The following is a 14,043-nucleotide window of genomic DNA, read 5'->3' on the forward strand; positions in this document are numbered from 1 at the left end:
GCCTCGGCCCCGATTCCAGCTCTCCAATGCAGTCACCATTCAGCCTAGCCGCCCCTCCCCATGGAGCTCATGCCTATAGCGGAACGGAAGGAGAGAGGGAGAGAGAGAGAGACTGTTCTCTTCTCTTGTACGCGTTTTCATCACGTCTCCACATACCAGAAGGGAGTGATGGAGAATGTTCGACAATGGGGAAAACAAAAATAGAGAGACAGAAAGAGAGAGAGAGAGAAAGAGAGAGAGAGAGAGAATCGGGAGTTGTGGGGGAAAGCACAGGTGCTCAGACAAACACCCAGCCTTTTCTTCTTTCCATCTCTCCTTCCCTCTCTCCACCATCATCCCCCCTCTCTCTCTCTCTCCCTTTCTCCTTCTCTCTCCATCTCTCTCTCTCTCTCCCACTCTGGTGTTCACTGTCTCTCTCTCTTTCAATCTCTCTCTCTCTCTCTCTCTCTCTCTCTCTCCTGGTCAGTCAGCCCGGTGTACTCAGTAAAGCGAGGGGGGCAGTGATAACGAGACTGAGCCGAGACCGAGCCAAGACCGAGACGAGACGAGACGAGACCGAGACGAGAGCGAGCGAGCGCAGTGGAGATGGAAAGGATGCGAAACATAATCCTTCCTCCCCTTTTTGTATTCCGCCCAGCTCCCTCTCCCCCCTCCTCATCTCCTTCTTTGCACTCAGGACAGGAGCGCAACGGTCGAGCCGAGTCCGACGAAGGGGAGGAAGAGGAGGAAGAGGAGGAAGAGAGAGAGAGAGAGGCAGCACGGACTATTGGTTGACGGACAGATGAGCGAAATTTGAAATCAGTCGGGCTCATTTTACAATAAGACAAAGCAAAGAGTTCCTGAACAATGAAAGTATATTTATTAATAACAATAATAATATGAGAAATATCAAAGGTACTATGACTTTAAAAATGACTTTTATTCACTTTCAGTCACCCATCGAATGGATTTATTTGTTTGTTTCTAACATTTTGTTTTTGGTTTGGTTTCTTTATTTTATTTATTTTTTGGAAAAGTGAAATGAAAAAAAAAACATGAAATAGTTCATGCGCATGCCTCTTGTCAGATATCTAAGATGGAACCACTGGAGACACGAGAGGAGGATATGAGAAGAGAAGGAGGACAAGAAAGGAAGGAGGCGGAGGAGGATGAAGTGGGGTGGTAGTTATCCTCCCTCTTTTGGCTCCGAGACAGCACAAGCTTTAGACAGGAAGAAGAAGGGAAAGAGAGGGAGGGAGGGAGGGAGACAGATGGACGCGACAGAAGAGAAGAGGAGTGAACAGATGAGACTGGCTGCTGTTCGTGCGTCGTCGTTGTCTTTCTTTTGCACAGGGTGAAATGCTACACATTTGGGTTTCTTTTTGTTGTTGTTTTTTTATTTTTCTTTATTAACACCCACATGCGCACACACACACACATGCACACACACACACACACGCACACACACACACACACATACAAACAGACACACACGCACTCACACTTGCACACATTGTGCACACAAACACACACACACACACACACACTTGCACACACAGAGAAAGAAAGAGAATGGGAAGCCAAAAGCCTGACGCCAGAGCCACGCGTCTCCAAGCACAGCATCAAACCTCTCCCTCATAGCGGCTCGCTGTGGGCAGCTCCGGCCCTAATGCGGCCCGGCTCCGGTGTTGCATCGGGCCTGCCCAGGACAGGACTGGTCCCCAGTGAGCCGCCATTACGACACACACACACACAAACACACACACACGCCTCCTCCTCAGTCTAAGGCTCTGTACTTGTTACTCCAGCGTTGCCCACGGCTACTGTGCGTAGGAGCCACTGTGACCTTTGACCCGAGGTCAGAATCATCCAGCTGTATTTCGCCTCGTCACCTTAAACGCACTGAGGACCTTTTAAACGCGTATATATACATACATATATATATACACCCCTTCAGCAGAGGCGCCGTTCCCAAAGTGACTTACAGTTTGCTACAGTCGGGTAAACATCTCGCCCAGTGGCTGTGTTTTTACGGGGCCTTGATCGCTTATCGAGTTTTGAGGACTGGAGATGGATGTTTTTTTTCTTTTACATCGCTGCACATGTTTTCAGAGGCTTTAGATAGCTGCACCTCTAATGAGTGAGAGTAAAGTACACAGTGGATTTGGAGGTACCGCTGAGAAACACTCTTCAAAACCACGGCTCCCCTGTGTGTGTGTGTTTGTTTACTGTGTGTTTGCGCATGTACGATCTGTGTAATGTGTTTGAGTATGTGTGTGTGTTTTTTTGAGAGTTGCCTGCTAAGTCAGAGCTGTTTACTTTTTATTTATTTGGCTACACGATCTTCTCTTTTCTCTCTTTCATCACCTCCGTCTTTTCCACTTTTCCTCTTCCTCTATTTTTCTCTCTCTCCCACACACACACACACTCACACACACTTACACTCACACCAACTCTCTCATACATTTCTTAACACACTCAAGCTTTCCCAGAGAATTTAGAAAGATGAGCCCATTTTAGAGGAACACATCTCCAGACGGGGAAAAAAATGTGTCTTTTTTATAACCATAAATACTGGATGTAAACCCAGTGTTATGGCATTTTATGAAATATACATACACACAAGCACTCTCTCTGTCACACACACACACACACACACACACACACACATGCACACACACAAACACATATACAGTATACATACATACTATACAACCACAAACACCCATGCAATCATAATGGTGGTCTCTTCCTATTAAATCTCCATAGTGCAGTATGCCTCATATTGCTTCAGTGAAGAGCGACTATGTGCTTAAGGAAAACTGGGAGGAGTGTAACACCCCCCTCCCCTCCTCCTTCCCCCTGCTTCAGACTGCCCAGTTCCACTGGTAGCCATTTCACATTCTGAGCCATGCCTTTCCACTGTAGCCCCGGTCTGTGAGAGACGAACGCAACGGACGAGAATGAGAGAGAGAGAGAGAGAGAGAGCATAGGGAGGAAGCTGCCGCCACCAGCTCTTCCTGTAACTGTGATGTTTTATACAATAGTCTAACTGTGAGAGGGGTGCCATGCACCAGATCCCATCCAGATTATGTGGAGAAATAGGCACCTCATTTACACAGATACTAGAATGGGTGAGTGAATGAGTGTTACACCGTGTGTGTGTGTGTGTGTGTGTGTGTGTGTGTGTGTGTGTGTGTGACAAGGCAGGCTTGACTTTCTTATTGCATTACGAGGACAAACATTTTTGCACTGAAACAAATTTAACAATACAGGTTAACTAGAATGACAATTTATTTATGAAAGGAAAGGGTAAAATAGACACATCAGTACCTGTTTATTACTTTGCATTGTATTTTTTTTATTATTATTATTATTATTATTATTTGATATGAAACGTGTCAAAAGTACAGTGATGGTCCACAGTGACAGTTATTATTTATAAACATTCTTTGATATGTTGACGTTTACCTTCAATAGCTGGGTGAAATGGTGGAAATGCTTATTTATTTATTTGTTTATTTATTTATTTATTTATTTTATGGATGCAGTTTTCAATTTTGTGTATATTTTTATACATGTGGATTGTAAAAGACTGGCAGAATGCATTGCTGCGATTCTACCATTGTGACTTTGCTAAGCTAAGGGGCTTTGACTAATATACGTATGAATGCACTTGGTGAATATCTATAAAGAATTATTCAATTGTTTGGATCCTCAAACCATATAACTGAGCACACAGACACACACACACACACACACACACACATACTGTACATACATACAAACACACACTGTCACACACACACACACACACACACACAAACATAAAGTGTTTCTGGCCACAGTAGATTTGATTGCAAACACATATGAAAGTATTAACTGTACTGTGTAAGTGTTGAGTCCCACCTCACCCACAACAACACACAGTCTTACAAACACATACATGTTCACTTCTGAAAATGAGTTCTTCTTTTTTCTTTAAGCCAAATGTATTTGATCTCTGTTAGTATCCACCATATCATATGATATTCCTAAATGAACAAAGTGTACTGATTTTTATTTAAACAAAGGAAAGATGATCAACCTTACACAACAAAACCAACTGATGCAGAAAGTATATTTAAAATGATTTATCTTGCAAGAGAGATTTAAAATGATATTATCAAAATAATAAAAAAAAATGTTTAATTTCAGTGAAACGCTTGTTGTAAATTAGCTATTAAAAATAATAAAATTACTTATGTTACAATAAGCTTGGTAAAGATTCTGTTTGGTCTAATTCTGACCCTGAAAAACTGTAGTTGCACTGTCTCACCAGAAGATGTCCCACTACACTCATATATATTTCTGCTGCATTTCCCTCCACCACTACACAAGTCCATTCCTCTGAAGTCTTGACATCTGCTAATTGACACAGAGTCAACTTGTGATATGTTTATACAGGTGGTTTTGGCTCTGATTTTACTCGTTTATTTTTCTTTTACACCCATATACTTATGAGTTTTGCTGTTATCCTACATACGTAGTAGAATTTCAAGTACTGCCAGAAAATATTTTCTCGCATGGGGAAACATCTGTTTGCAGCCCTTGCCGTTGATCTGTTCTGTTATAGCGGCTCAAAGTCTCCCCAGAAAGAAATGTCCATGGTCTGAGCTGAGGTGGAATTCCTCAACAATACCACACAAATGTAGACTTCTCTTAAAAATACCTACATCTCTCTCTCTCTCTCTCTCTCTCTCTCTCTGCCTCACACACACACACACACACACACACACAATAAAACAACTCCCTAACAAGTTACACAACACAATGGCAATATAGAGGCATGCTCATTGGTTTTACTTCAGCAAACAAACGACACACATGAAACGTGCTTCATCACCTTTCTAATCCACACATGATTAACTTCAATTTGACACGCACAGTAAGGCTTTTTAATCCAATTACTCCTTTAATCCAGCAATCTTTTTGACAGCTCTTCAAAAGTGGGAGCCTCTCTATAGGATCATTTTCATGCATGCATGAGTCTCAATTATGTGTGCATGCGTGTACACCATGCTTTTATCTACCTCGCACTGTTGGTGTGTGTGTGGTGTGTCTGTGGGTGGAGTGTGTGTCTGTGTGTGTCTGTGTGTGTGTATGGTGTGTCTGTGGGTGGTGTGTGTGCTGTGTCTGTGTGTGTGTGTGTGTGTGTGTGTGTGGGCCTGTGTGTGTGTGTGCGTGTGTGTGTGCGTGTGTGTGTGCCTGTGTGTGTGTGTGTGTGTCTGTGGGTGGTGTGTGTGCTGTGTCTGTGCATGCCCCACCTGTGTGTGTTAAAGTAAAGTGATTTCATGACTAAAAAGCATAGTTAATGATAGCAGCAGTGGCGCAGGTCACTGGAGTTCACCGCAGCCTAAACCTGCAGCATGATGTATGATCCATTTATCAGGCGACTGCCGTCAAGTTCCATCCGCCGCCGCCGGCTTCCTGAGAAATCCACAGAGCGCAAACAAAAGGGGGCCGAGGCGTTGGCAGGCAGAGACGGACGGAAGAGACGGACGGAATCGAAAGAGAAGTCAGGGACAAGGACACACGGAGGACGCCTGAATGGAGAAGAGAAAAGAATGAAAGGCACCGCCACAGAAAAGACAGAGTCTCAAAGAAATGTGTGTGTGTGAGTGTGTGTGTGTGTGTGTGTGTGCATATGTGTGTGTGTGTGTGTGTGTGTGTGTGTGCATGTGTGTGTGTGTGTGTGTGAGTGTGCGTCTGTGTGTGTGTGTGTGTGTGTGTGAGTGTGTGTGTGTGTGTGAGTGTGCGTATGTGTGTGTGTGTGTGTGTGAGTGTGTGCATGTGTGTGTGTCTGTGTGAGTGTGTGGCGGTTGAGACGGCACCGCAGGCAGTTTGGAATAGGATGTTTGCCGTGTGATAGTCGCTATTTGATTTAGCCAGTTTCCCTTTGCTCTGATAAGGAGGCTCAAACACCTGTCAGAGAAGGCATCAGTGCTCCCCTGATCTACAGGTGAGGCCCTGGGTCTGAAATTACACTCAGGCTAGGAGACCATGACCTAAAAGAAATCCTAGAATCACTTCGCTATCTGACATGCTCTATCTTGCTCTACCTTGTTCACGCCGCTCTGATGTCTGCCCATTTATGGCCATTGTTTTAATGCTACTTCATCTAACACACAAATAAATACAATCATCTCTGTTTAGAGGCCTATGTTTGGAAAATAGTTAGATCATAGTCACAATATGGCGTTGCCCTCTGGCTAGGTCATCTGCCTATTGTTTGAATGAGGAAATGGGCCGGACCCTGAGAATAAAATGTAGTGTGTGTGTGTGTGTGTGTGTGTGTGTGTGTGTGTGAAAGCGAGAGAGAGTGTGTGTGTCTGTGCGGCTGTATTTTCAATGCATCCTTGTGTGTGGGGGAGTGATTCTCTGCTGAGTTTGACCCATAGGTGAATAAGAGAGACCACAAACTATAAATCGTATTTCGCTGTTTGTGTTTGAATGGGTCAATACGAAGAGGTGTTCTTCACGGTTGATTTAAGAGTGTTTTTACAGTGTGAGTGTGTGTGTGTGTGTGTGTGTGTGTGTGTGCGAGGTGTGTGTGTGTGTATGTGTGTGCATGTGTGTGTGTGTGCGCGCACTTATGTGTGTGTCTGTGTCTGTGTGCATGTGTGTGGAAAAAACACATATGTTCAAGGGAGTGTGTGTTAGTGTATGTCAGCACACAGTGTCTTTCTCCACTGTGCCTGATGTCATCTCTGTCCTTTGTTGAGGTTGCATAAGCACCACATACACACACTCTCACACACTCACACACATTCTCACAGACAGACAGACAGACACTTTTAGCGTTTGACGAAGATGCACCCCCCCCACACACACACACGCGTGTACAGCAGCTCTTGAAGCCAAACGACTTTTAACTATTAATGCATGTATGACTTTTAAATTGGCCCTTTATCTTCCCAGCTTAAGCTCTCCCGGCTCCTGAAGAATTAGGTCAGCCTGGCAGAGGACCGAATAAATGCGCGCCGCAACACTTTCACCAGCGCACGTCCTCGACATGAGAAGGTAATGCAAAACCGCTGCGCTGTTTCACACCCCGGTGGAGAGCTCGAGTGGTTGGCTTTGCCTTTGGTAGGCACACGCAGTCAGTCAGTCAGTCAGTCAGTCAGTCGCAAAAAACTGTGGCAAAGATGAGAGGATGTCATTGATATTGAAAAGCCCCCTTCTCCTCCTCCTCCTCCTCCTCCTCCTGCTTGCTCCTCCTGTACCAGGCCGGTCGTAAATGTTTGTGACCCGAGATCGTAAGGAATGATAGGAACAGAGTGTGAGAGGAACAGAGAGAGAGAGAGAGAGAGACAGAGGAGGAGGAAGAGAGGAAAGAAGCAAAGGCGTTTGTAAAATGTGTGTGTTTTTCTGACAACTGTTTACAGCCCTTTCTAGTGTTGCTTTGTTTTGTTTTGCTTTCATCTCCTTCCTCCCTCCCTCCCTCCCTCTCTCTCTCTCTCTCTCTCTCTCTCTCTATCCCTCTCTCTTATCCACACTCTGTCCTATCTTCTCCTATCTTTTGTGCTATTGCTCCTTTGCAGTCTCAACATGATAAATTATTTGGTGGGTGTTAGTACTTTACCTTATTATTTCAATCCTGCATTCCAGGCCACAACACTACTGCACTCCCAGACACATAACACAAACACTCTCTCTCAGACATACACACTCTCTCTCTCACACACACACACTCTCTATCTCTCTCTCTCTCTCTGTCTGTCTGTCTGTCTGTCTCACACACACACACACACACACACACAGAGAGAGAGAGAGAGAGAGAGAGAGAGACGTTCTCTCTCTCTCTCCCTCTCACACACACACACACTGCATCTTCCTCGCCACACCTCTCTTCTCTCACTGGTCACCATGGCAACACAGCAGTTTCATGTTATCTCCATTTTAATATTCCCAATTAAAAGCTGCTGTCAGAAGGGTATAAAACAGGAGGGTTTGGTTAAACCATTAGTGTGTGTACACAGTTTGATCACATCATTACACGTATGATAAGTTAAGTAGGAAAAAACTAAGCTTATACGTTTCGTAGAGAAGCAGCTTTGTGTAAGTATCGGTAGACATCTTAACTTTGCAATCTCCCCCTTTGCTTACAGTTTCTGACTGACCTGCACAGATGTTTTATCCAAAAGTTGATGTGTGTGGATGTCTGAAGCTCACCTCGGTCTATTCTCATGTGTCACAGTGCCTGGGCTTACTTTAAAAAGTGCACGACCGGATTGAATTTCCACTTGAGCTGAACAGTGAAGTGCTTGTCTGCTGTGTGAAACGCAGCCTGGGGGTTGGGAGATGAGATTCTGGGGTAGGTGTGTGTGTGTGTGTGTGTGTGTGTGTGTGTGATACATATCTGTGTGTGTAAGAGAGAGAGAACGAAAGAGAGAGAGAATGAAAGAGACAAAGAGAGAGAGAGAGAGAGAGAGTGTGTGTGTGTGTAGTACATATCTGTGTGAGCGTATATATGTGTGTGTGAGCGTATGTATGTATGTGTGTGTGTGTAGCATGGTGTATCGAGCAGTAAGATGGCCGCTCCACCGCTCCACACCTATCAGAGAGAGTGTAAAGAGGCTGCCGGGGTGTGAAAGCGTGTGTCAGCAGCAGCAGCAGCAGCGGCGGCCGGCCTGGGGAACATGACTGACCCGGTGAGTGGGCCCCAATGGGGGGGGGGGGGGGGGTCGCCCCCCCCAGGAACCCCACAGTGAGGGCAGAGGCGACGGGGGTGTTTGAGCAGAAGCGTCACTCACTGCTCTCAAACGCCTAAGTGAGATGTTATCCACAAGCCATTGACAAGCTCTCAGCAAACAAAAAAATGTGAAGGCTTTCACTCTAGGATGTGCTAAAAAAAACGACATACAGAACACACCCTGAAGATGGTTCATAAGTCACCTCCCTGTCTCTGTGTCTCACACTCATACATGTATACTATTCCAGAGTGTGTGTGTGTGTGTGTGTGTGTGTGTGTGTGTGTGGAGGATAGAGAGAGAGCAACACAAAGATGATGAACTCTTGACTTCTCAGACCCCCCTTTCCCCCCACACCCCCACACCACCCCCACCCCCCTCCAACACTTTCCCACTTCCCTCTCTCTCTCTTCATGCTCTGCCACTCATTCGGTTTCACCCCGGCCCCCTTTTACACCTCCCAAAGGCCATCCTGCTCCTCACACCTTTGAGGAAAAACCCCACGATGCACTTTCCACTTTCAACCCCACACTTGCCACGTCAAACACTGCGCCACCTCAAAATCTGCACGCCAACCCTGTTAGTGTTGTGTTTTTTTCATAGATTATTATAATACCGTTATGGATTAAATCATGTGGAGCTATCCTGATATAGCTTCTGTCCAGGCATGACATGAGTCAGTCTACTGCAGTAGTGTCCACTCAGATTCTGACCCGATTTACTATGTTCCTTGTGACCCACTTACCCAGCCCACAGGCATTTTTGGGGCAGCCACAAAAAGCACCTGAGCCACCTTGAGCACTGCACCCTCAGCAAGAGTCTGTGTGAAATATGGATACAGGTATATAGAACAGTGGGAGTACACAGTGATGAAATGTACAACAACATCATAGATCAAATGCATGTGTTTTGAGCCCATGATTTGTTGCACTGACTTGTATACTGTGAAAGAAGGCACATCCACATTTGGCAAAAACAGACAGCAATAATGATATTTTCCCCAATATCTAAACTAAACAAAAACAAAAAATAACTTCACGTTTACTAAAGTCGCCTATAACATGAAACATTTGCAACCTACCTTGATTATTCTTCTAAAGCTGAATCTAGTTTCCTATCTGCCAGTAGCAAAACGCTTGTCATTTTTCTCACCTCATCTTACATTTACTACGGCTGATAATAGTTTACAACGAGGAGGCGAGTGGGCAAATTTACATGAAAAGGCGCCGCTACTGAATAGGTTGCCCTGCGGAACCCTCTTTTCCAAGCAAATAACAGACCAATCCACATAGCCGCTATAGAGTGGTTTTGTATAGGAAAAAGGAAATTTGCATAGGATCTGTGAGACCTCTTGTCTGGTTTCACTCGACAAGACAAAAATAAGGGTGTGGATTTTGCAGGGCAACATTAACTAGGGGAAAAATCGCTCCCTTCCTATTAAAAACTACGTTTTGCCCTTATAGACACATAAAGGATTTCATCTTTCCATCAAATATCTTGGAAAGTTTTACGCTGGCAAATGATTGCATTGGTGAAGATTCAACAAAGAGGGCTTGTCAATATTTGGAGCGAGAAAGAGAAGACAAGTCTATTAAATGGGTGTTAATCACCCTTGTGTCCCAGATATCGAGTAGGCTGTAGTTTCAGAGAGGCGCAGAGATCATGCATGTTTTGTTCTCATAAGATATTCATTTTCTACATTGAGTGGCGGGGGGCAAAGCCTATAGAACACACTGATGGCGTGAAAGTGGGCGGGGATGTGAACAGGCTGCCGATGTTGGGGCAGCTTTACTGGGCTTGTCCATCGTAGTGGCACAGAGTGAGGAAAGTGGTGTGGGAATAGGAGGCGAACGTTATCCCTGTTTTCTATTTGTTTTCCTGTCCTTTGGTATTTTTCCCCCGCACCATCTCTTCACTTGTGCATATTTTCGCCTTGTTATTTCAGGTCTTTTGACAAATTATGAGGAATTACGGTCCACTTTCCTAAAGTCTTTAATTGTAAGGGCATTTGGGGGAAAACGGACTCTTTCCTGACGGAAAATCTCAACACGCTCGGGAAAATATGACTGGGATTTGCAGTGGATGGACTATACTACAGTTCTGATAAGGTGTTCGCCAAGATACGGTGTAGCGTATTTACTCACAAAGTAAATCCATCACAGAGGAGCCTCCAGCACAAGAACTGTGAAAACTACTGCTGACAAAGAGCATCGAAGTCTTCGGAGGATAATGCATGTTTCACTCCGGTCGCGTGCGATATAGTTTATGCATCGAACGGGGCAAGTAAAGGGGGAAAGAAATACTCTGAAGATACGTTATTTTATAGTTTTATATCACGGAAAGTTTTTTAAACGGACGATAAGTTATTACATGGACCTAGATTAATTATGACGTTCTTCCTTTTCATCTGAACGATCAACACGCGCATTTTCACATTCCAGAATAGTCCAACAAATTATTTGGTAGGTTGCCACTTAAAAATTGAACTAAGAGAAAGCTATCGTCTATCACCGATGTGGGTACAAGCACGGTCAATGGGCACACGACCCAGCTGACAGTACCTCCGGAATCCCCATCCATTTACCATTTTGAGCACCTTGCCATCTGGGAAAAAGTACGAAGCCGATATTTCGCAGAGGTTTTATACCAACATGGAGCTCCTGGCCATGGATGTCACCTTCCTTTGGATTGTCCTCCTGAGGTGCCTTCTCTTGGCGCGGACTGAAGAAGGTATGTTGCTTTATACATGTTACCTACAGCTGGACCACTGCACTACCCTTCAAAAAGAAGCTATTCACGATTTCAGTAGAACCCGCAAGCCAGTCCAATAAACTAGTCTATTGATTGTTCAGGTCATATCCTCTCCTTGTAACACATAAACACTAGCCTAATATGTGTGTCATCGGGATGCAATTGTTGGCTTTAGGAAATGTTGTATTTAGGCCTGATGTCCGCATGTTTTTTTCCCTCGTTGTCACACTGTTGTTGGTACTTTTAACAGCGGAAGTTGGCCATTCTTGTTATGTGGCACCTTTTAAAATGCTACTGCTCCTGCATTATTGCCATGGCCCTGAGAGTTGTGTGAAGGCACCGCGCAACCACGCGTTCATCAGACCGACATTTGCAAATCTGCTTGAAAAAAATGCATTCGCACAACATCCACAAGTAGTTTAACATGCGTTAAGTCAGCCAGCAACATATTACCCATATTTAAAGAACACTTGAGGGAAAAAAATACGTTATTTCTTCCGACCATTTCCCCGTCACTTTTACTGTAATGATGAGGCAATACATTTATAGAGCCAAAATGTTTCATGGTGATTTAATATTAACCCTTTCACATTTTTGTTCTGACATGATGAATATTCTCTTTATGAAAAACATGTTCTGTAATATCTCTATAATAACCTTACCCTCTATTAATAGTGTTGCTATAATATAGTACAGGAGTAGTACTATAGGACTGTAGTAGGCCTACTTCTATATTATGTCCTAAAATACTATGGTAAGCCTATTCCTATACGATTTCTATAATATTTTGTCCCACAAATACAATACTATGTCTATAGTTCTCTTTCGTAAGAGTTGTCGTCATGAAACGTTTAGGCTGTATTATAATTGAATTTGCGAGAAATAGCTACCTTGGTCCATGGCGTTTTGTTTTACTACTATTGTTGGCCTACTCAAGTTTTCAGGAACAATTCTGCCTTTAGCCCTTGGCATGGGAGCATTGGCACATACACATATGACCGGGGAATCAACACTCTATGGACTTTTCAGCAGTGTAGTTATTTCAACTCCACCATTTCATCTGCCATATGACGCACACATACCTCACCGTACATCTGCAGAGTGAAAGTTGGGTGGTCTGACCACGGCTTGGTCCTTTAGGACCCAAGTTGAGTTTGAAGAACAGAACTGAGAGCCGAACACATCCTGATCTAAATGATGTGATTCTAGGGGCCAAATATAACACAAGCTGACAGATAACATGTCAGACACGTAATTTTGAGTAGGAAAGGTGACCCACAACCCCCCCCCCCCCCCCCCATACACACACACACCCTTTCAGGTGTGGACATAGGCGTAAACCACACTGACCCGTTCAGTAGGATAGGTATAGGCTTTCCAATCGATCCAGGACGGACAGGATTAGTTCCATATTACACGCCGCAGTGGAAACACCTGGGCCCGGCTATCCGTAATCAATTAACTGTTGTGTGTGACAGACACTGATAATGCGCTTCCATGCAAGCCCAGGATTGAATTAATAAGATTGAGGAGGTGGCCAGCCTCAGATGTAATAGGGAAGAACAGCATGAGATGGAAATGTGTCATCCTCCTCACCCTGCCCGTGAAAACTGATAAACATGTTGTAAATATGCACACTTCTCTAATAAATCACCTTCACCGGCAAGGAAAACAATCTCAATCAATTGGATTAATCTGTGCAATTACATAAAGGCCTAGCTGAATATTTTTATGATTTGGTAGCAGGAATGGTGGTGGTATGTTTAACATTCTTTCGAATATACCAGGTTTGCTAAACGAGGAAAACTAGGGACCTGCTAGTTGTGTGTGAGAAATAACCTACTTCCTGAATTTGGCACTGTAGTCACCGTGAGCCTGGTTGCTTGTTCATTCACTTTTAACACTGTCGGACTGATCTCCCATGCAGTCTATGAAGTCTCAGGACTGTGTCCAGTTTCTTGGCAGACCTTGTAATGATTAATTTGGTGTAGGGGAGAAAAAACAGAAGCCACAGGGGGTAGATTGGATTCTGGCCTCTGGGTTTCTCCTGAGTCTTTGGGGGCTTAAACCCCTTCAAGATTAAACCGGAGGCCTGATCCGCCGAGCTCACGTTACAAATCTGTGCCACCCTTTTGTCGGGAAAGTTTTCAGGAAAAGAGAAACGTAACAATGGCTTTCCACCTGATTGGACGGGTGCTTGGGCTCGGAGTTTTTCCTGTGCACTCCCTCGCACTCTGCCACCCCCTTGAAAAGACACTTTTAAGAGGGCTTATCCTTCCCACCTTATGCCACTTCTTCTTTTATCCCCCTCCCTCCATCCCTCTCTCTTCCCTTGTTTTTTTTCTCCTTCTTTGCATTTTACTGTAGGAGTCATCTTTCGCTCTGGTTCACTCCCTGCTACCGCGCCCCCCCCCCCCACATACATAGTAGTGACAGACCCTTTAACTGGAGGGACTGCAAATGTGCTGCCCAAGAAGCACTGTAGTGGTAGAGTGTTTGTCTTAAGGAGTGAGAGAGAGAGAAGAAGAGAGAGAGAGAAAAAGAGAGAGGGAGAGGGAAAAAAACTTGTCTTGGGTATTAT

At 44.5% G+C, this 14,043-nt stretch overlaps 1 protein-coding gene across 4 annotated transcripts in view; it reads left to right on the forward strand.

Moving 5' to 3' along the window:
* Positions 1–10,540: 10,540 nt before the first annotated feature.
* Positions 10,541–14,043, forward strand: part of ephb4a (eph receptor B4a) — a 44,731-nt gene continuing 41,228 nt past the window's right edge. For all 4 annotated transcript variants that reach the window (XM_062536346.1, XM_062536349.1, XM_062536347.1 and 1 more), the window contains exon 1: positions 10,541–11,441. In XM_062536346.1, coding sequence (XP_062392330.1) covers positions 11,363–11,441 — 79 coding nt within the window. In that variant the 5' untranslated portion in view covers positions 10,541–11,362. The remainder of the gene's footprint in view (positions 11,442–14,043) is intronic.

This window comes from Sardina pilchardus, chromosome 5 (genome assembly GCF_963854185.1).
Source record: "Sardina pilchardus chromosome 5, fSarPil1.1, whole genome shotgun sequence".
Classification (NCBI taxonomy): Eukaryota; Metazoa; Chordata; class Actinopteri; order Clupeiformes; family Clupeidae; genus Sardina; species Sardina pilchardus.